The sequence below is a fragment of the Artemia franciscana genome, chromosome 15, assembly GCF_032884065.1.
Source record: "Artemia franciscana chromosome 15, ASM3288406v1, whole genome shotgun sequence".
Taxonomy (NCBI): Eukaryota; Metazoa; Arthropoda; class Branchiopoda; order Anostraca; family Artemiidae; genus Artemia; species Artemia franciscana.
The window spans coordinates 28099304-28121042 of record NC_088877.1 but is presented as its reverse complement, the minus strand read 5'-3'; the positions used below and the strand labels follow the sequence as shown (position 1 = coordinate 28121042).

Below are 21739 nucleotides of genomic sequence, written 5' to 3'. Positions count from 1 at the left end.
ATTTCATAGAAGCAATAAATTTACCCCACATGCTTCTGTTTACTTTTCTCCAGTGTAGAGTTACAAAACAAGGTTAACAGTTGCCTTAAGTTAGTATTGGACTGATAAATCTTTTACAAAATGGCTGGAGTTTTTGATATTGAGCTACATGAACCAGACGATACTGCTCATCTCACTATTCAGAGTGAACTACAATCAGATGAGGATTCCATTGAAGTGGAGGTAAAAAATAGAGACATATGTTTTTGTGGCTGGTTTAGCAGTAAAATTCTAATTTTGTTATGCTAGGAAAATGAAACTCACTGTTGAATCCAGGCTAAAAACATACTCCAGGAAGGTATTAAAAAGCAGTAAAATTCTAGTTAATGACTTCTTGCATTTCCTAACATTTCCTAAATTTTGAAAAAAAACATTGATATGGCTCAAAATTCTACTCAAATAATGGGAATTGCATTTTAGAACTAAAGGCAGAGAAAAAGCAACTAGTAACTGAAAATTAAGGTAAAATGTTGTTTTGTCAAAATTTCAGTAGGTAATAGACCTGTCATATAGGCAAATTTCAGGGCCCTCTAGAGAGAGAAGGAGTGGAGATGGGTACTTTAAAATACCTTCCTGGGACATACTTTAGTCAGTAGATTCATTCCTGAAAGTTCCTTTTTCCTAACCTAAACCCTTTCTGAGATAGCAAGAAGTGAATTAACTAGAATGTCACCTAAAAAGCTTCCATGTTAACCCTCTTCTCATTTCTAAATATTAGAAATTTTTCTACATCACAGGTCTAGCCTATACCTATTGAAATTTCAACAAAATAAAATTTGATGTTAACTTTCAGTTATCAGTTTCCTTTTCTCTGGTTTTAGTTTTTAAAATGCAGTTCATGTTAATTGAGTAAAATTTTAGCCATATGCTATCAATTGGTTGTTCTTACAAAACTTAGAAAATGTATTTGTGGATCTTTGAAACTTCTTAAATTGGTATTGAGCAAAGTTGAAAACAGTTTTGTTGCAGGGGCTTACCACATTTAAGCTGAAGATTTATTTTCAACATTTCACTTGTATAAACACAAAGATTTTCAAAAGTCACTAAACTCTAGAGAGAGAGAGGGAAGGAGTAGAGATAGGGGTCAATGGTCCTATTACCTGAACAATTGTTTAGGGTCATGAAACTATTGTTAATAGATGCATTTTGACTTTTGGAACATCTTTTCTCTCTTGTAAACCTACTGCACACTCACTGTTATGGATTTATTATATATTTGCACATTAGGGGGGGGAGGGAGTAAAGCAAAGCATATATTAAATACTGCAATGGTTAGTTTACATATTCAATATATGCTTTGCTTTACCCCCACCCCCATAATGTGCAAATATATAGCCCAAATTTATTTCTAAAGTATTACAGATTTGTGATTTCAAATATCCAATCAATCAACAGGAACAAAAATGATTGCAATTCTATATGTGTAACTACTGCACACTCACTGTTATGAATTTATTATATATTTGCACATTAGGGGGGGGGGAGGGAGTAAAGCAAAGCATATATTAAATACAGCAATGGTTAGTTTACATATTCAATATATGCTTTGCTTTACCCCCACCCCCATAATGTGCAAATATATAGCCCAAATTTGTTTCTAAAGTATTACAGATTTGTGATTTCAAATATCCAATCAACAAGAACAAAAATGATTGCAATTCTATATGTGTAACTACTGCACACTCACTGTTATGGATTTATTATATATTTGCACATTAGGGGGGGAGGGAGTAAAGCAAAGCATATATTAAATACAGCAATGGTTAGTTTACATATTCAATATATGCTTTGCTTTACCCCCACCCCCATAATGTGCAAATATATAGCCCAAATTTGTTTCTAAAGTATTACAGATTTGTGATTTCAAATATCCAATCAACAGGAACAAAAATGATTACAATTCTATATGTGTAAATACGAGAATATTTCAGCAGGAATTACTCCACAATGGTGGATTTGCAGTAGTTTTGCAAGAGAGAAAAGATGTTCCAAAAGTCAAAATGTATCTATTAACAATAGTTTCATGACCCTAAACAATTGTTCAGGTAATAGGAACATTGACCAAGATAGGTACTTGAAAAAATCCTCCCAGGACATAATTGCCTATAGACCTATTCCTGAAAGTTTCATTTTTCTAACCTTATCCCTTTGCAAAATAGCCAAAAGTAGCTGAAGTAGAATTTTACCATGAATTAGCCTCTTAAAATTCTAGACAAGTTACTATTGGCAATCTTGGAATAGGGTTAGGTTAAGAAAATGGAACTTCTAGGGACAGAACTACAGACTAAAGAATGTCCTAAAAAGGTATTTTGAAGTACCTGTCACCATCCCTTCTCCCTTCAATGGGCTCTAACCTTTAAAAATATTTATGTTACAACAATGAAACCTAACAGAATAAATCTCCTGCTTAAAAAAAGTACAAGGAAAAGTATTTTCAACTTTGTAACTTTGCTCAATCCCAATTTATGAGGTTTCAAATGTTTGCAAGTACATTTCCTAAATTTATGAAAAATTGATATAACCTAAAATTCTGCTCAAATTGTAGGAGTTGCATTTTCAAAACTAAAACTATAGACATATCAGCCTTACCTGTGTGGCATGCAAGGTCATGGAGAGAATTGTGAACAAATGCATCATTAATCATCTTGAGGCTAACTCACTCATCAGCAGCAGCCAGCATGGTTTTTGTTCTAAGAGATCAGTGGATACAAACCTTCTTGAGTCTTACAGTCTTGTAACTGACCTAATAGAAAAAGGAGTACCAGTGGATATAATCCTGCTGGATCTAGCCAAAGCTTTTGACAAGGTTTGTCACTGCTACCTCATTCACAGGCTATGCACCCTGTCTCTTAGTCCAAAAGTGATCAGTTGGATTGAGGATTTTCTGAGGGACAGAATGCAGCAAGTGAAAGTGACCAATGGACCAAATAGTCGTGCACTCTCTGATGAAGTCAATGTCACCAGTGGGTCCCCCAGGGCAGTGTCCTGGGCCTTATCCTGTTCAATATATACGTAAATGAGCTAGCCATTATCAGCAGTAACAAAACCACTCTCTATGCAGATGATTCAAAACTTACAGGTCCTGCCAGTACCCCTTCTGCCTACCAATCTCTCCAAAATGATCTCAACCACATCTGCTCCTGGGTCAAAAGATGGTTGCTGGAATTCAATGCTGAAAAATGCAAGGTCATGCACTTTGGACACAGCAACCCCCAGCAACAATACCTAATGACCCAAAACCCTGGACGTCACCACATACTGGAGCATGTTCAGGAGGAGAGAGACCTTGGAGTTATTGTAGACTCCCAGTTGAAATTCAGCTCCCGCTCACAGAAGATCTCAGCCAATGCTAGCAGAGCCCTAGGTATCATTTAACACAGCATTACCAGCAAAAGTAGACATGTAATCACCAAGCTCTACAAAGGACTGGTAAAACCACGTTTGGGGGTGAGGACCATCCTGGCCACCCCTCAATTCAAAAAGGATAAGGTAGTGCTTGAGCAAATCCAACATAGGGCCACTAAGCTGATTGCCAGTATGGAAAACAAGCCCTACAATGAACGGCTGAAGGAACTCAACCTCCCCTCTTTAGTCTACAGGCGGAAACGTGGGGTATGATCCAGGCACATAAACTCCTCTCTACCAATCAAGAAAATGAGCTTGAGATTGACCTCTCCCACATAACTTGAGGACACCCAAAACAAATCCGCGAAATTCATGCAAAGACTGGACCAAGATGCAGCTTCTTCTCAAACCGGATTGTGAACCTCTGGAACAGCCTCAAGGAGAACACTGTTTCTGCTGAATCAACAGATATATTTAAATGCTGTCTGGATGCTGAGTGGAGTGACAAACCATGGAGATTTGACTGGGATGCACCAGAATTTAATCAACCATGTATGCAACTGTCATCACAAGGAGTGATTCAACAGGATCAAAAGTCCTTATTTCACTCCAAGATGTGATTTAAGGTAATTTAAGGTAAAACCAGAGAAAAAGAAACTAAAACTGAACATTAAGGCATAATATTATTTTGTCAAAATTCAGTAAACTCTGAAGAAAATTTTTGAGACTTTGAAATCAGAATAGGATTAATGTAGTGGCTTGCTAATACCCTCCCATAGTATGTTTTTGATCCTGGATTCATTGCTAAAAGTTTCATTTTCCTATCATAGCCCCTTTCCAAGATAGTAAAAAGGTGCTTATGTAGAATTTTACTGTTGATTCAGGGGAATCAAACTTTCAGGACTGAATCTATGGGCAAAAATATAGGATATGCTAAGTAAAATTATAGAATAATAGCTTTCCAGAAGGAGGCATTTTTGAACACAAAGAAAAACATTTTTATATTATACCTTACTAGAGTTATGGTTAAAATCAGATTAGTGACAATTTTTCTCCAGCTGCTCCTCACCTGTATAGCCTTAGGCTATATGCAAAACTAACAAAATAAGATTGTTTTCTGAGTCACAATTAACAATGTAATCAAATTCAGTGGCAAGCCATATACTTGCCATAGGTATCATACTCCATAATTTTATATGAACCATTTTATCAAGAGTACCTAAGTTGCCTTAAATCACAGCTTGGTTGCAATCAGTGCTGTCACTTACTTAAAGTACTTTTACTTGAAGTACTACTTAAGTAAAATTTTCCATTACTTGTACTTGTACTTAAGTAAAAACTCTAGAGTGTATTTATTACTTGATACTTAAGTAAGATTACAAAATACTTATTACTTAAGATACTTTTAATGTACTTGTTTTTCAAATACTTTACCTTTGACACGAAAATTTTGTGTGTGTGTGCTTTGGCAATGTACAAGAAAACATTGTCTTTAGATTTAGAGCAAACTCAGATATAGCTTTTGTGTGTGTGTGCTTTGGCAATGTACAAGAAAACATCACCCTTTAGATTTAGAATAAACTCAGATATAACTCCATGCCCTATTTTTGGATATGAAATAAGGTATTTGTTTTTGACAAAAAAAAAAATTATAGTATGATTAACACTTGGCTTAATTTTTGTTTATATAACAAAGAAAATTGAAGTTATTTCACAGTTCACTGGTCGACATTGAGCTAAAATCCCTCGTTTTGTACTAAATGTTGCATACTGTAGTCCATTTGGGCTTATATTTCTGACATTAGTGTAAGTTTTGTCATCTCGTCAACTGAACCAGATTTCTACCATTTCATCATCTTCAGGATCACATTATTGGTAAAACTACTGAAGCTATGAATCTTTGCCCAATTAACGTTGTCTGCAATAAACAAGTATAGGGAATTCTAGCTGGATCCACTGCAGTGGTATTTTGTCAAATTCGTTCCAGCAAATTCAGGTATTTGGACGAATCTGACTTCAGATTTGTCACTCCATTCATAAGTTATAGGCCCTACTAAATTAAAGGAAAACAACTTTCTTAAAACTTGAAACCCTCTCCCTATTTGAGATAGGGTTTGCGATACCAGAGCTTGATATGAGCCCTTATCTTAGGCATCTTTGGTCTAGTTTTCATTCGGATCCGTTACTCCATTTGCAAGTTATACTAAATTAAACAGAAAACTTAAATTTTTCAGGAATTAAAACCCACTCCCCCTTGTTAAATTTGAGCTAGGATCTTTATCTCAAAACTTGATGTGTCATGCTCTTAGGCCTCTTTGGTTCAATTTTCATTCAGATCCATCACTCCAGTTGCAATTTACTCTGAATTAAACGAAAAACTGTTTTTAGCAGGTAAAGCCCTCTCCCCCCCTGTTTGTTTGAGCTAGGGTCTACATCTTTCAACTTGATGTGTCTCATGATCCTTGGCACCAAATCTGGCCATCAAAATTTTCATCCAAATCCAACCAGCAGTTCTCCCCCTATACGTGATTAAACAGATGGACGGACAGACGGACAAACGGATTTTGCAGTGTCTTAGGTAGCCAAGTTCGCTCATTGGATCCAAAAAAAAAGGAAAACAATAGCATATCATGATCCAGGCATCATCACCTGTTTGGATAGTGGAAAATATCCATCAAGATAGGTTTTTGAGATCTGTCTGTCTGTCCGCCCGTCTGTGCAATCGAGTATAGCGGGAGAACTACCAGTCAGATTTGTATTAAAATTGAACTATTTGGATTAAAATTGAGCTTAATTAGGGCGACGGGGCTTAAGTGTTAAAAACAATTCGAGCTTTTCATTTAATTCACTGTAACTTGCAAATGGAGAGATGAATTTTGATGAAAATTGAATAAAGATGCCTAAGAGTATGATATGCATTGAGTTCTGGGATGGAGACCCAAGCTTAACTAGGGCGAGGGGAGGGGGCTTTAAGAGCTAAAAAAGTTGAGTTTTTCATTTAATTCAGTGTAACTTCCAAGAGATTGATGGATCTCAGTGAAGATTGAACCAAAGGTGCGTAAGACTGTGACAGGCATCACGTTTTGAGATGAAAACCCTAGCTCAAATAGAACGAGGGGGAGTGGGTTTTAAGTGCTTGAAAAGTCAAGCTTTTGGTTTAATTTAGTATAACTTGCAAATGAAGCAACGGATCCAAATGAAAGCTAGACCAAAGATGACTAGGATCAGGGCTCATATCAAGCTCTGATATCACAAGCCCTATCTAAAATAGGGCGAGGGGGAGGGGGTTTCCAGTTTTAAGAAAGTCGAGTTTTCCTTCAGTTTAGTAGGGCCTATAGCTACTTCCATCCATGGCTTGCCCAAAGCCTGGAAACAACCCTTTTCCAAAATAAGTCATACTAAAGCCAACCTTCAACCAAATATCCCATCCCTAGAGAAAAATTACTTTGTATGGCACTTGGTATTTACCAAGTGACATACAGTGATTGCAAATTCTGTCGGTCTATCGGTCTGTCAGTCCTGGTCTTGCTAGTTAGGCACTTCTAGATAAGCTAGGACGACGAAATTTGGCAGGCGTATCAGGGACCAGACCAGATTAAATTTGAAATAGTTGTTTCCCCGAGTTCGACCATCTGGGGGGAGGGAGAGTGGGAGGACGGATAATTTGGAAAAATTAGATCGAATCTTAATTAAATGTGATATTTAGAAGGATATCATGTCTCAGAGGTCTTATTTTAAATACCGACCGGATGAGGTGACATTGGAGGGGGAAACCTAAAATCTTGGAGAATGCCTAGAGTGGAGGGATCGGGATGAAACTTGGTGGGAAAAATAAGCACAAGTCCTAGATACGTGATTGACATAAACAGAACGAATTCTCTCTTTTGGGGAGTTGGGGGGAGGGTTAATTCTGAAAAATAAAAAAAGAGGTATTTTTAACTTACGAAGGAGTGATCGGATCTTGAATTTCACCGGTAACTCAGATCTCATGTCTTAAATCCCGACCAGATTCGTTGTCATTGGGGGGATCTGGGGGGGCCGGAAATCTTGAAAAACGCTTAGAGTGGAGTGATCAGGATGAAACTTGATGGGAAGGATAAGCACAAGTCCTAGATACGTGATTGACATAACCGAAATGGATTAGCTCTCTTTGGGGGAGTTGCAGGGGGCGTTAATTCAGAAAAATTGCAAAAATTGAGGTATTTTTAAGTTAAGAGCGGGTGACCATTCAAGAGGTATTTTTGAATTCGATATTAAGAGGGAACTCATGTCTCAGATCTCTTATTTTAAACCCCGACCAGTTCTGGTGACATTGGGGGAGAGTTGGAGGGGGGAACCGGAAATCTTGGAAAACGCTTAGAGTGGAGAGATCGGGATGAAACTTGGTGGGTAGAATTAGCAAATGTCGTAGATGCGTGATTGACGAAACCGGACTGGATCCACTCTCTTTGGGGTGGTTAGGGGGTCCAATGCTTTGGCAAGTTCGGTACTTCTGGACATGCTAGGACAATGAGGCATGTCAGGGACCTGCACAAATTGACTTGATAAAGTTTATTTCCCCGATTCAACCATATGGGGGGGGGTTGAAGGGAGAGGAAAAATTAGAAAAATGAGGTATTTTTAACTAGCGAGTGGGTAATCGGATCTTAATGAATTTTGATCTTTAAAAGGACCTTGTGTCTCAGAGCTCTTATTTTAAATGCCGACCGGCAGTACACCTCTGATTTTTCTTTTAAATTAATCTGTTGATTCTTATAATTTTGCTAGAGCTCATGCCATATGAGCTCTTGGCTCTTCCGACCTCGTCACAAGTGCCATATGAGCTCTTAGCTCTTGTTTTATTCCTTTTTTTCTCAGAAGATTTTCGACTTAGTCTCATGGTTTTTGCTGCTTCATGGTGTGAAAACTGCTGCTAGAAATAGATAGGTTGCAACTTCTGCCGTGTTGTCTTCTAGTATATTTAAATGTGTGCTTGCATCGTGCCTGCGTCCCTTTAAAAATTCTGTTTCTTACGGTAATATTGGTTTGTCTTCTGTTGCATATGCAGACGACATTCTTCTTGTTGCCCGGACTCGTCGTGGATTGCTTTCCAATTTTACCATATTAACCAATGAACTATCTAAGATTGGACTGTCAGTTAATGCGTCTAAACGCTCCATTCGTTGCTGTGACTGCAATTCTGCCATGTTCTTCTTTAATGGGTTGGCTATGTCTGTGTTTCGGTCCAACACTTTCCACTACCTTTTCATCCCTAGTGAATCAAGCCGTGAAAAACCTACGCGTCGTTTACGGGAAAATATCCCCAAACAAAAGTAGTTACAACCGCAATGGTTTGTGCATGATTATATAATGCTTATTGTGCCCCTGTGCTTTTGTTTTTATCAGGCATGGCTCATCTGTTTCGGAAGAATAATCGCCATATTCTACGTGCGGCTTATTTCAGATATTGCAAACTCCTCCGGCTTCCTAGATGGCACGAAAACAGAAAAATAATTGCCCGATTTGGTTTAAGAGATATGCCTTCTTGAATTCGGTCTTCCAGTGATGATTTATGTAAAAAGACTATCTACTTTATTCACGTTTATGACCCTCTGCAGCCTTTTTTCCATATTGATACTGGTTAATTAGTCCATGTTGTCTTTTGTTAGTTTGAATTTTTTTTCTTGCTGATTATCGTTTTTGTTTTTGTTTATTTATAATACTCCGTACTTTTGTTTTTTACACTTTTGCGGATAATGAAGTTCATTCATTCACTCTGCAGTTTGACCAGACGTATGGAATGCGTCTGAATCAGCGGGCTTGCTGCAGGCCCGTGATTTTACAATATATGTTTGTAGAGAGTTTTACCGACCATCTGAATTGACTACAGAGCATGCAGCTTGCTTGAATGAAAACCAGCCAAAGGATATAGATGCCATACATTTTCATTACGCGTCTGAAATTTAACTTGAAAACTTGAGGCACTTTTCTTGTAAAGGTGCAGGGCGAGACATGTCATCAAAGTGTGAATCAAGACTTAATTTTCATACTCTTCTTTTCTTTCAGCTCGCTGAGAGCCAGTGACCTTCAGCTAGCTGCCGAAAGTGTGGATTTTTGCTGCTCTTTTTTTTATTGAGCTTTGATTTCTCTTAATAAAAAGTCTGCAACTGACTCACTTGGCTCCTTACTTTTAAATTCGAGTTTTTTTTGTTGCTAAGGTTTTTACTTATTGAATCAGAGAATGAACTACTTTATTACCTTTTATCTGTTTTAAAGTCAATTCAAAGTTTATTTTTCTATTTTCAATATTTGTTCCACCATTCTGACATGTTTCAGAATAACCTTGTATTTTTTCAAATGAACCAGATTTGAATGAACACTAATCGCCAGAAGTTCAACTCTATGTGCACTGTATTAATCCTGTTATGTGATCTGTCTGATCCAATCAGAAATTTTTTGACTGCACTTAATTGTTTTGATAGTCTTTTTCTTTCAAGCCGTTGTGTTGAAAATTGGTTCAGATTATTTTTTGGATTTCGTTGGGTGTCTACCAGCCAAACAAGGGAAAAAAAATTTCGATATTTTGTTTTATCATTCCCACATGTTTCAGAATAACCGTGTATTTTTTCAAACGTGCCAGATTTGACTGAACACTAATCACCAGAAGTTCAACTCTATGTGCACTGTGTTACTCCTGTCATGTGATCTGTCTGATCCAATCAGGAGTTTTTTGACTGCACTTAATCGTTTTGAAAGTCTTTTGCTTTCAAGCCGTTGTTTTGAAAATTGGTTCGGATTATTTTTTGGACTTCGTTGGGTGTGTAACAGCCAAGGCGTGCACTGTGTTAATCCTGTCATGTGATATGCCTGATCCAATCAAGAGTTTTTTGACTACATTTAATTGTTTTGATAGTCTTTTCCTTTCAAGCCGTTGTGATGAAAATTGGTTAAGATTATTTTCTTGGACTTCATTGGGTGTGTACCAGCCGAACAAGGGAAACGGTTAAAAACGATAAAACGGAAATTCTGGTTCTTGATGAAGATTTCCAAGAGAGGAATGACAGGGGGCATTTTATAGGCAAGGAAAGGGGTTGAGAAGCCTTCAGAATTGCTTTAAAAAATGTTGCATGGGCTTGATATCAGAAATATATATATATATATATATATATATATATATATATATATATATATATATATATATATATATATATATATATATATATACATATATATTTATATATATATATATATATAGAATAAATACTTGAAGTAATACTTAAGTACAATTTTGACAAGTACTTGATATTTGATACTTAAGTAAGAATTTGGAAAGTAATTATTACTTGATATTTAAGTAAAAAAAAAACAATGAGTACTTAATACTTGATACTTAAGTAAAAATTTGGAGTACTTGTTGCAGCACTGGTTGCAATATAAGGATTTTCCTTCCTTGTGATGCTTCAGTGATGAAAAAAAATTGTTTGGGGTAAATTGTGGTTGTTGATCTAGACTCTTTTGAAGAACTCTGCAGCTTCCCAACTGTAAAGGAACTCCTGGCAGAGCCTTTCCTTATCAACGTGGGACTTGAACATGCTGGTTGAAGTTGCAGAAACTGTTTCCTCAGACAGTTGGTTCCACAGATTGTTGACTCTTTGGCTAAAGAAATGACTTCTGTGTCTACTCGTGGAATGCTGCATGGGGAGCTTTATTGAATGTCTTCTAGTGTCAGAATGCAAGGGCTATGCAAAGAGTCTGGGAAGGGTATTTTTATAGAGGATTTTTTTGGTTAAAATCATGTCACCCCTTTTCCTTTGGTATATCAGTGTTGGTAGCTTCAAATGATGTAGTCATTCTTCATATGGAAATTTATTCATGCTAATAACCATCTTTGGGGCACAATGCTGGACATCCTCAAGCACCTTCTTATCTTTTTAGCAAAATGGGGCTGCCAATGACATTCCAACCTCCTGATGTGGCTGTACAAGCCCCTTACATAACTTCATAAAAACTCTTGAGTGTTGGTTGGAGATGGTTCATTTTATGATACTAAGGGATTTATTTGCAGAAGATGAAACAGACTTAGCATGACTGCTAAACTTTTTTGGTGATCAACAATAACACCAATATCTTTTTCATTTGAAACAACAGAAAGAAAGTTGTCTTGAAGAAAATACTTATGATGCTTGTTGTGTTTGCCAAAATGGATGAAAAGCAAGGAGCCACATGTTAGCCCATCTTCCTAGACTGTCAAAATCTGTTTGAATTGATTGCTGGTCAGAGCGAGTAGCCATTTTTCCAACTAGTCTTGTGTTATCAGCATAAAGGGTAACAAGATTTGAATGAAGGGTGGGTAGATTTTTGACATAGAAGTTGAAAAGTGTTGGTCCAAGAATATTGCCCTGGGACATGCAGCTCAATACAGCTGTGGGAGAAGAGAAATGACCAGTTCCTTGTGAATCAAAAACTCTGACACTCTATGATCTTTCAGAGAGGAAGCCCATAATCCACTGTACAGCGCCTTCATTGACACCTGCAGCCTTAAGTTTGATTCTGAGGAATTCATGACAAACCTTTTTGAATGCTTTGGACAGATCAAGAAGAATCATATCAACAGGAAGACCTTTATTAATCAGTGTAGTCACTAATTCATATGTTTGGGCAAGGTTAGTGTCCACAGATCTGCCAGATCTGAATCCATGTTGTGATGTGAAGAGGATGTTATTGACCTCAAGATGTTCAATTAGAGCTTTGTTAACAAATATCTCAAGCACCTTAAAAACTGCAGAAGCAATGCTTATAGGATGGTAATTTTCTGCAGTCTCTCTTAGTCCCTTTTTATGGATTGGGGTTATATAAGATGTTTTTCAATCATGCAGTAGTTCCCCATTTTGAATAGATAACAGGAGCAGCATGCACAGGGGGTAACTGAGAGCTTTTCAACACTCCTTAAGAAGATGTGGATGAACACTGTCTGGTGCCTTTGACTTATTTACATCAAGCTTCCCAAGGCTATTGAAACCATTACTTCATTTACTGACAGATTAGACATGGGAAAAGCACTTAATACAATGGAGGATCTGGTGAGGAGGTACCTGAGTTTCGGGTAAAGGCAGAAGCAAATTTTGCATTTAAAAGGCCAGCCTTATCTATTGGAGATGATTATAGTACATTGTTGTCAACAAGGTCAGGAATAGTATGATGATATGGGTTTTTAGCAGAGACATGTCTCCAGAAAGCTTCTTGATGTCAGAAGCTGTTTTTTCGTCATAAGCAAATTTCAGTTTTTTGACAGAATCTGTTACATGATTATGTGCTGCCTTTTAAATTTACAGGTTCTCCTGGTTCCTCTTCTTCATATACTGTTTTCAAGCTATAGATTTTTGGTTAATCAGCTTCTTAACTTCCTTAGTGAGGAAGGGAAATGTTTTAGGCTGTTTTCTAAAAATGGAATGTTTCTTTTCAAGAGCAAGGAGAGTTTTTTTTTTTAATTTAACCAAGACTCATTGATGTCACTGGTGATAAGCATTAACCAGTTTGCAGATGAAAGTTCCTGCTGTATTGCCTCATAGTTGGTGAATGCATGAGGACGAAGTTTAGGTTGAGGATGACTATTTAAGGACAACACAGTCAGAATCTTATTTACTACTTTAATATTCCTAGTGGAATATAGTATCTTAAGTCTGAAGTATACTGTATAAAGCTTACTGCTGTTACTTCATGGATAGAGGTGTACCCTCCAATACTATTGGGATTAAAGAAATAATGCATACCCAACTGTTTGCTTGATACTCATTGATCACTATACTATAACTATAAAAAGCATCACTTGACTTTCTGGAAGAAGAATTTTCATTGGCAGTCTGCAGTCCCATGCATTAGGAAGCTGTAATATTAGTTTTGCCCTTATCTAATCCCCGAAATAAACAGAGAATTACTTCTATACTGTAGTATGGGTATTTAGGCTACTAATCTTCCATGTTCCATCGTTCTAATTACCTGCATTAACTATGTACACCTTGATAGCTACCAGCCCTTTCAAGATTCTTTCAATTGACGAATAAGCTTTGACAGAATTTGGCTATTTATGTGACTTACTCAACAACTTTCCTAAACTGTACAAAGATCCTAGACTGGAGTTGAACCACTTAATCAAACATAGACCCCCATCAAAAATATTGCAGGGGAGAGGGCACCAGAGTAGCAGTGGTGAGGGGAGGAGGAGAGGGGGAATAAATTAAAAGATAAAATGCTATATGCAAAATAATCTCAAGGAAAAACTACTTAATTTTTACTTACCAAATGAAACATAATTAAAAAAAATAAATGGTGAAGATTCCTGGCAAAAAGATCAATTCTGTTAATTGGTACTTATGTATTATATCACTGACACCCAAGAAGTAAAGTTAGGTAACTCCTAATGAAAAATACCAAAATAAGACGAAAATATAATACTGTATAAACACGTTTGGGCTATATATTTGTACATTAGGGGGGGGGGGGCTGACCATGACTAACCTAACCCAACACCTCTCCCCCTTAGTGTGCAAATACATAGCCCAAGTTATTTAATTACAATGTAAAGTTATGCAGTTCCAAGCGTAAGCTAATTGTTTCTCAATACAGAGAAATAAAACTGGTTTTGACTTAAGGACTTCGGATTAAGGTTAAGGACTTTTGATCCTGTTGAATCACTCCTTGTGATGACAGTTGCATACATGGTTGATTAGATTCTGGTGCATCCCAGTCAAGTCTCCATGGTTTGTCACTCCACTCAGCATCCAGTGTTTCCTCAGCCGTTCACTGTAGGGCTTGTTTTCCATACTGGCAATCAGCTTAGTGGCCCTTTGCTGGATTTGCTCAAGCACCACCTTGTCCTTTTTGAATCAAGGAGTGGCCAGGATGGTCCCCACCTCCAAACACGGTCTTCCCAGTCCTTTGTAGAGCTTGGTGATTACATGTCTATTTCTGCTGGTAATGATGTGTCTAATGATGCCTAGGGCTCTGCTAGCATTGGCTGACATCTTCTATGAGTGGGATCTTGATTCTCAAAGGTGTTCCCTTCGATCACTTAGGAGCTTATAGTGTTCCTATAGTGTTATATAGGAACTTCTATTGGTACAGTGAAAAAAAAAAACATTTTTAACCCCTCCCCTCTAGTACCCATTTCAAGGATTAAAACCGGTCAAATGGCAACCTGTGCTCTTTTACGCCGAAATTATGAGTTACCTTTTTATTTAGAATGGTTGGAGGGTAACTATGCCCTCCTTGTCCTTTAGACCAGTGTCCTGTTAAGGGAAAACTTGGTGATAGATTTAAATAAAAAATGAAACAGAACGATTGGAATATTACAAAACTATGGTTCAGAGAACAAATTAATGTTTGTACTTCCAAGGAAATGGCCTAAAACTATGAAACACTGCTCATTGTACATAAACGGATTGTTATACACATTTTTGAAGAAAGGACGCTTGTTATGGCATTTCAAAAGGAAGATTTTGTAGATCTTGATTGTATTGATTCTTTCGATGTACCTGATGATGAGGCTAAATACTTTTGATGAGAACCGATTTTGATTTTCAATGAACAGTACATTTTGATGAGGCTCAATAGTGACCAAAATCTTAGAAACAGAATCTTGATAACAATAGGTACATCAAAAGAATCGAATTTAGATGCTTATTCCAAATATGTAAAATTCATCAAATTTAACGGCACCCATCTAAAGGTACGCCAGAGAAAATTTTTCCAATTATTGAAAAAGGGGAAAACTTCCCCAAAACATTAAGTTATCTTAATGAAAATCACTCCATAAGATTCAGCATACCAGAGAACCCTACTTTAGAAATTTCAAGCTCCTATGTACAAAAATGTTGTTACATATAATATTGGTTATTGGGAAGTATACAGACGCTTTCAGCGCGGATTTTTCTGTCAGAGGGGGGGGGGTACATGGGAGGATCTTTCCATGAAGGAATTTTGTATGAGGAAAGGGATTTTCCATGCAGGGGGAGTCAGATTTTCCAGTATTATTTAAACGGCGGTCGGAAATTAAATTAAAAAACAAGTAACTTAAAAACTTTAGCGTAAAGACCGAGATGTTGAGGAGGGGGCAATCCCCCTCATATATATAACAGTTTCTGTTCGATTTAAGTTTTGATGTTGCTCCTTACTGACTGTTGAAAAACTTTTTTTTTAATTTAATAGATAACTAAAGACTAACCCATGCGAATGTAACTGGAACTGTAAAAACAGAATTTAGGTCAGAATATATAGGCTACAGCACAAGAATGTGCCTTTTATGATAGTTCCCAGTATGTAAAATGTATATAATTTAATGAGCAACCCCAATCTCTTAGTTAAAAGTCTTAATTTTCCCCCTAATGCTTCGAGGACAAACTCTCAAGCATAAGAACAGTGTGATACAAAGCTTTTTTTTGTTTTTAATGAATGTTTGAAATGAAAAGAAGTTACATTTTCTTAAAATATGTTATATGCAAAATTTTTCTTCAATCAGATAATGGAAACCATATTGCCTCTCCCGTCGTATGTGAACAAAATGATTCTAAGAAAAGGTGACTTTTTCTACGAAGTGGCTCAAACAAACAATTAAATATTCACGGATAGTCCAGCTATATCACGGAAAATCCATCCTTAGCAGTAAAGAAAAAAAAAAACTAAATATAAACCGCCGATTAACTCACAATTGAAAAGATCAGTAGAATCTTTCCTGAACCTCTTTGAAATGAGGATGATAGGCTCTTTTAGCAGCTTTTTTCGTGCTGATTTGATTGTAATTTATTATTTTTATCCTATTTTTTCTCTTTTTGCTGAGAATGGCAAAAGAGAAAAAATAGAAATATTTCTATGATTAAAATTTTTAACTGTGTTGTTAAAGGGCCTAAAAGCCATATCATTGGTGGATCCAATCCTCTCCTCTCCTCTGCCGTAAGTGCAGTTCACTTTTTTATAGTTTTTACTTACCTTTATATGAAGATGCATAGTAAAACAGAAACAATAAACCCCACGAAAATCTTGCCACTAGATATACTGAACCAAAAAAAAAGAATGAGTTAGAAAAACCTGAGAAAACAGGAAACAGTTTGAAGATAGTCTCAAGCACCTAAGAAGAAATGACAGGATACAGCTTAGGTAAAATATCAAATTTGTTTCTGATTATGATTCTATATATATAAAAATAAGTTGTCTGTGTGTGGATCTGTGGATGGATCAGGTGACGTCACCTGAAAAAACTGGATCAGGTGACAAAACTGAAAACTGAAAAAACTAAAAAAAGGCAAAAACTACAAAAAAAACTAAAAACTAATAAAAAAAATAAAAAAGCTAAAAAACTAAAAAAACTAAAAAAAGGCAAAAACTACAAAAAAAACTAAAAACTAATAAAAAAGCTAAAAAACTAAAAAAACTAAAATAAGGCAAAAACTACAAAAAAAACTAAAAACTAATAAAAAAAATAAAAAAGCTAAAAAACTAAAAAAACTAAAAAAACTAAAAAAAGGTAAAAAACTAAAAAAACTAAAAACTAAAAAAAAACTAAAAAAAAGGAAAAAACTGAAAAATAAGCTAAAATAAAGGTAAAAACCAATAAAAAACTAAAAAAAAAACTGAAAAAACTAAAAAAAGGCAAAAACTACAAAAAAACTAAAAACTAATAAAAAAAGCTAAAAAACTAAAAAAACTAAAAAAAACTAAAAAAAGGTAAAAAACTAAAAAAAATAAAAAATAAAAAAAACTAAAAAAAAAGGAAAAAACTGAAAAATAAGCTAAAATAAAGGTAAAAACCAATAAAAAACTAAAAAGAAAAAAAGAAAAAACTAAAAAAAATTTTCATCTAAAAAACTAAAAAAAACTAAAAAAGGTAAAAACTAAAAGAACTAAAAAAGAAAAAAATAAATGACGACACTCAAAGAGAAAGCGACCAGGACAAAAGGAATGTTCGATTAGCAATCAACAAAGCACCGGGACACAGGGAGTATAAATGACGACCAGGACATAAGTAAAAAAAAAACTAACAAAACTAAAAAGAAGGTAAAAACTACAAAAAACTAAAAAGAAAAAAACTAAAAAAAGGCAAAAACTACAAAAAAAAACTAAAAACTAATAAAAAAGCTAAAAAACTAAAAAAACTAAAAAAAAGGCAAAAACTACAAAAAAAACTAAAAACTAATAAAAAAAATAAAAAAGCTAAAAAACTGAAAAAACTAAAAAAACTAAAAAAAGGTAAAAAGCTAAAAAAAACTAAAAACTAAAAAAAACTAAAAAAAAGGAAAAAACTGAAAAATAAGCTAAAATAAAGGTAAAAACCAATAAAAAACTAAAAAAAAAACTGAAAAAACTAAAAAAAGGCAAAAACTACAAAAAAAACTAAAAACTAATAAAAAAAGTAAAAAAGCTAAAAAACTAAAAAAACTAAAAAAAGGTAAAAAACTAAAAAAAATAAAAAATAAAAAAAAAACTAAAAAAAAGGAAAAAACTGAAAAATAAGCTAAAATAAAGGTAAAAACCAATAAAAAACTAAAAAGAAAAAAAGGAAAAAACTAAAAAAAATTTTCATCTAAAAAACTAAAAAAAACTAAAAAAGGTAAAAACTAAAAGAACTAAAAAAGAAAAAAATAAATGACGACACTCAAAGAGAAAGCGACCAGGACAAAAGGAATGTTCGATTAGCAATCAACAAAGCACCGGGACACAGGGAGTATAAATGACGACCAGGACATAAGTAAAAAAAAACTAACAAAACTAAAAAGAAGGTAAAAACTACAAAAAAAAAAAGAAAAAAAAACTAAAAACTAATAAAAAAACTAAAAAATCTAAAAATCTAAATAAACTAAAAAAGAAAAAAAAAAGGAAAAAAATAAAGGAGAAAAACAAAACTAAAAAACGAATGTATATACAGACCTGGACACCGGGATACAAATGACGACCGGGACACAGGGAATATAAATGACGACCGGGACACAGGGACACAACTACAACGGGGACACCGGGGGAAACAGGGGGATATAAATGACGACCGGGACACCGGGACAGGGAATGGTCGATTAGCAATCACCATCAACAAAGCTCAAGGGCAATCATTAGAATCATGAGGTATAGATCTGAATACAGATTGTTTTCCCATGGACCATTATATGTTGCATGTTCAAGAGTCGGTAAACCTGACAATCTATTTATATGCAAAGACAATGGGACAGCAAAGAATGTTGTATATTCGCAAGTTTTACGTAGTTAAAACCATATATATATATATATATATATATATATATATATATATATATATATATATATATATATATATATATATATATATATATATATATATATATATATATATATATATATCTATATTCACAGGTGGGACATAGGGACACAACTACAATAGCGCGTAACTATTATGGCGCGTAACGACTTACGCGCGCGGGGGGGCTTGGGGGGGGGCGAAGCGCCCCCACCAACTAGGTGTTGGGGTGGCGCGAAGCGCCACCCCAACAGCTAGTATATATATATATATATATATATATTTATATATATATATATATATATTTTTTATTGTCAAGGTCAGATTGTACCTGCAAGACGTACTAAAAATTGTTATAATACGAAAATTTATATTTTCCAAAGAGAAACGCCCTAGCGCCTTCTTGTTGATGGGGGGGGGGTCCAGATTTGTACAGGAATTTCTGGATGATTTATAGGAATTTGCTGTATTTTACTGGAATTTTTTCAAAGTGATCATATTGCTAGAAATTGTAGTGTGGTTATGTTGTGGTATCGATTATGCCTTAGTCCATCGACCAGCGGCAAGATGACTTTCATTATTTTAAAGGTATGGAGTTCGTTTAGCAGTTACTGGACATAGACACTATCTTGCGCCTTTGTTAAACTCCATGAGCCATTTCTCGTTCATCATCAGCCAGTCTTGCAAGAGTCTTTATTTAGTATAACCTAAGTATTGTATCTAAACATGAATTTCAGTATCTGCACATTTGACTGGTGCCTTGTGGATTGTGTGAATTAATCTGGCTGCCAAAATTATGCCTCAGTTTTCTGCTTAGAGTGAAACAAAGCTTGGTCAAGAAGCAGAAGGACTAATTAAAGATCAGAAGTTAAGTTGCATTTGGATATGGCTTGAAAGTTTTATAAATTTACGAGATATACGTAAATCATTCAGTGAATGTTTCAGTTTACTGTGCTGTCTGTCTGAAGTAATCAATTTGATAAGCGGTGTCTTCAGGTCATCTCGATAAGTTAGAGTCTGTGCCTCTCTGTAAACTGCAAAATTTCAGCTACTTTCCTGAATCAAATTCCATGGGACTATCTGGGACAAGTTTCAGTTGATTTTCTGATTTAAGCTTTAGTAAATTTTCTGAGAAAAGTTCCAATAGATGGCCTGAGCCACGTTTCGGTAGATTTCCTTGTACAAGATTTTGGTAGATTCCCTGAATCGAATTTTTGTACATTTCAGCCGAATTCCAGTAGATTCCTTGAGCGAAACTTGGGTAGATTTCATGAGAAAAGTGGAGGTAGATTATCGTAAACAGTTTGCTAGATTCACTGGCAAAACTTCCAGTTTGCTACCTGAGTGGAAATACAACACATTAGTGCCGCCAAGCTCCAGAGTAGATTCCCTTTGTCGAACTCTTGTAAATCCTTCTTAGCCAAGTTTGGCGAACACTCACCGTGGGAATGATCATGTTCCCAAGTGCTTCTGTAAATGAGGTAAAGAGAAATTCAGATTTTTTGCAAAAGTGAGAAATTTCAAAATTTGCATTCTAATTATTTTCCAAGAAACTTTACAGGAATGTGTTTGGATGATCCTAAGAAGTGTGAATTTTCTCAGTACAGGAAAGAACTGGAAATTCTAGACATTTTTGGGGCTACTTCAATATAAATGATTATTTTTCTACTTCTATTATACCTCTCATTGAAAAATAGTTTTTGATTATCATATGGTTCATTTTGCTATATTTTTTGGAATTCTTTTTGATGCGTATAGATCCAATCCTAAGAAGAGCTTCCAGTGGTGTTTCCTGGTAAGGGGTGTCAAAAACATGAAAAAGTTCTATCTTGATGCATCAGTTTAGCGTGGAGGAAGGGAGCTGCTTTAAACCAACTTAGGAAAGGACCCCCTCCTTTGGATGAACAGTAGTCGAAGGGTATGACGGACAATGCGGTAAACGTATGGTTTTATGCCCATACCTGTCAATTTTTTTGGGGCTTTGGATTAGCTTTAGAGATTAGAGAAGCTCCCTTCGTCCGTTGGTATCTTTATATTTGTTTTTCTGGAGGGTTGTCTGCCTCTCCCTACCCTGTGCAGAAATGGCCATTATACTATCTTCTTATATATTTTTAGGATGTCAGCATGCTCGATCAAGGATCCTATTATGAAACTTTTGTAAAGTAAGTTATGTTTTGTTTCTTGTGTATTTATTACTCAATTTAATATTCAACGGTATTTAGCTCTACAACAGGAAAATAAAATGTCAAAACTTATTTCGTCAAAAACATCCTTGTCCTTGTTGTTCAGCGAATGTAACGTAAATTTTATATAACATGGAATGAAATGCTTATCAAACAGTTCGTGGTAAGGAGTGATGAGGCTCAATGGTAACCGATACTGTAAGAAATAGTCTTGATAGCAATGGATACATAAAAAGAATATTATTGTGATGCTTATTCAAAAATTTTAATGCCAGAAGCAAGATCGTGGATGCGTTTTTATTTGTTTTTGTTTTTGTTTTTTTTTTCGAGTGGTTGTTGTGTCGAACCAGTAATTCTAGAAGATTTGAAGAGGACTCATTTGATCAAAAATCAAAATTTCTATGCTCTTTTTAAGTGCAAAAATATTGGAGGGTAGCTTGTACCCCTCCCACGCCCCTTTTTCCCCATAGTCGTCCGATCAAAATTTTGAGAGTCATTTTGTTCAGCATAGTGAAAAGGTCCAATAACTACGTCTTTGAGGGTGAATTAACCCCCCACAGCGCCCCGAGGAAAAGCTGCAGGCTATTAACTTCGTCCATTGATTACATGTGATTTTGACTATTGGGAAGTATAAGAATATTTTTCGTGGAAGAGGGATTTTTCGTGTGGGTTTACATCGGAGAAATTTTCCTTCTTCCATGGGTGAATTTTTCTATGGAGGGGGAGCTGGATTTTCCGGCTTTGCTAAGAAAAACTATCAGAAACTCAATCAAAAAGACATTTTTTTTTACTGAAATAAGGAACAACATTTAGACTTAAAACAACAAATATTGTTCAGTTTGTTAGAGGGTCGCACCCTCCTCAATACCTCGCTCTTTACGCTAAAGTTTTTTATCTTTTAAAAAAGCTTCTAATTAAACGGCCTTACTGTTTCAGG

The 21739-nt window shown here is 35.4% G+C and overlaps 1 protein-coding gene across 1 annotated transcript in view; it reads left to right on the top strand.

Moving 5' to 3' along the window:
• Positions 1-21739, top strand: part of LOC136036282 (ribosomal protein S6 kinase beta-1-like) — a 60654-nt gene continuing 38915 nt past the window's right edge. Inside the window, exons 1-2 of the mRNA XM_065718427.1 lie at positions 1-222; positions 20735-20781. Of these exons, the coding sequence (XP_065574499.1) occupies positions 121-222; positions 20735-20781 (149 nt within the window). The 5' untranslated portion in view covers positions 1-120. The remainder of the gene's footprint in view (positions 223-20734; positions 20782-21739) is intronic.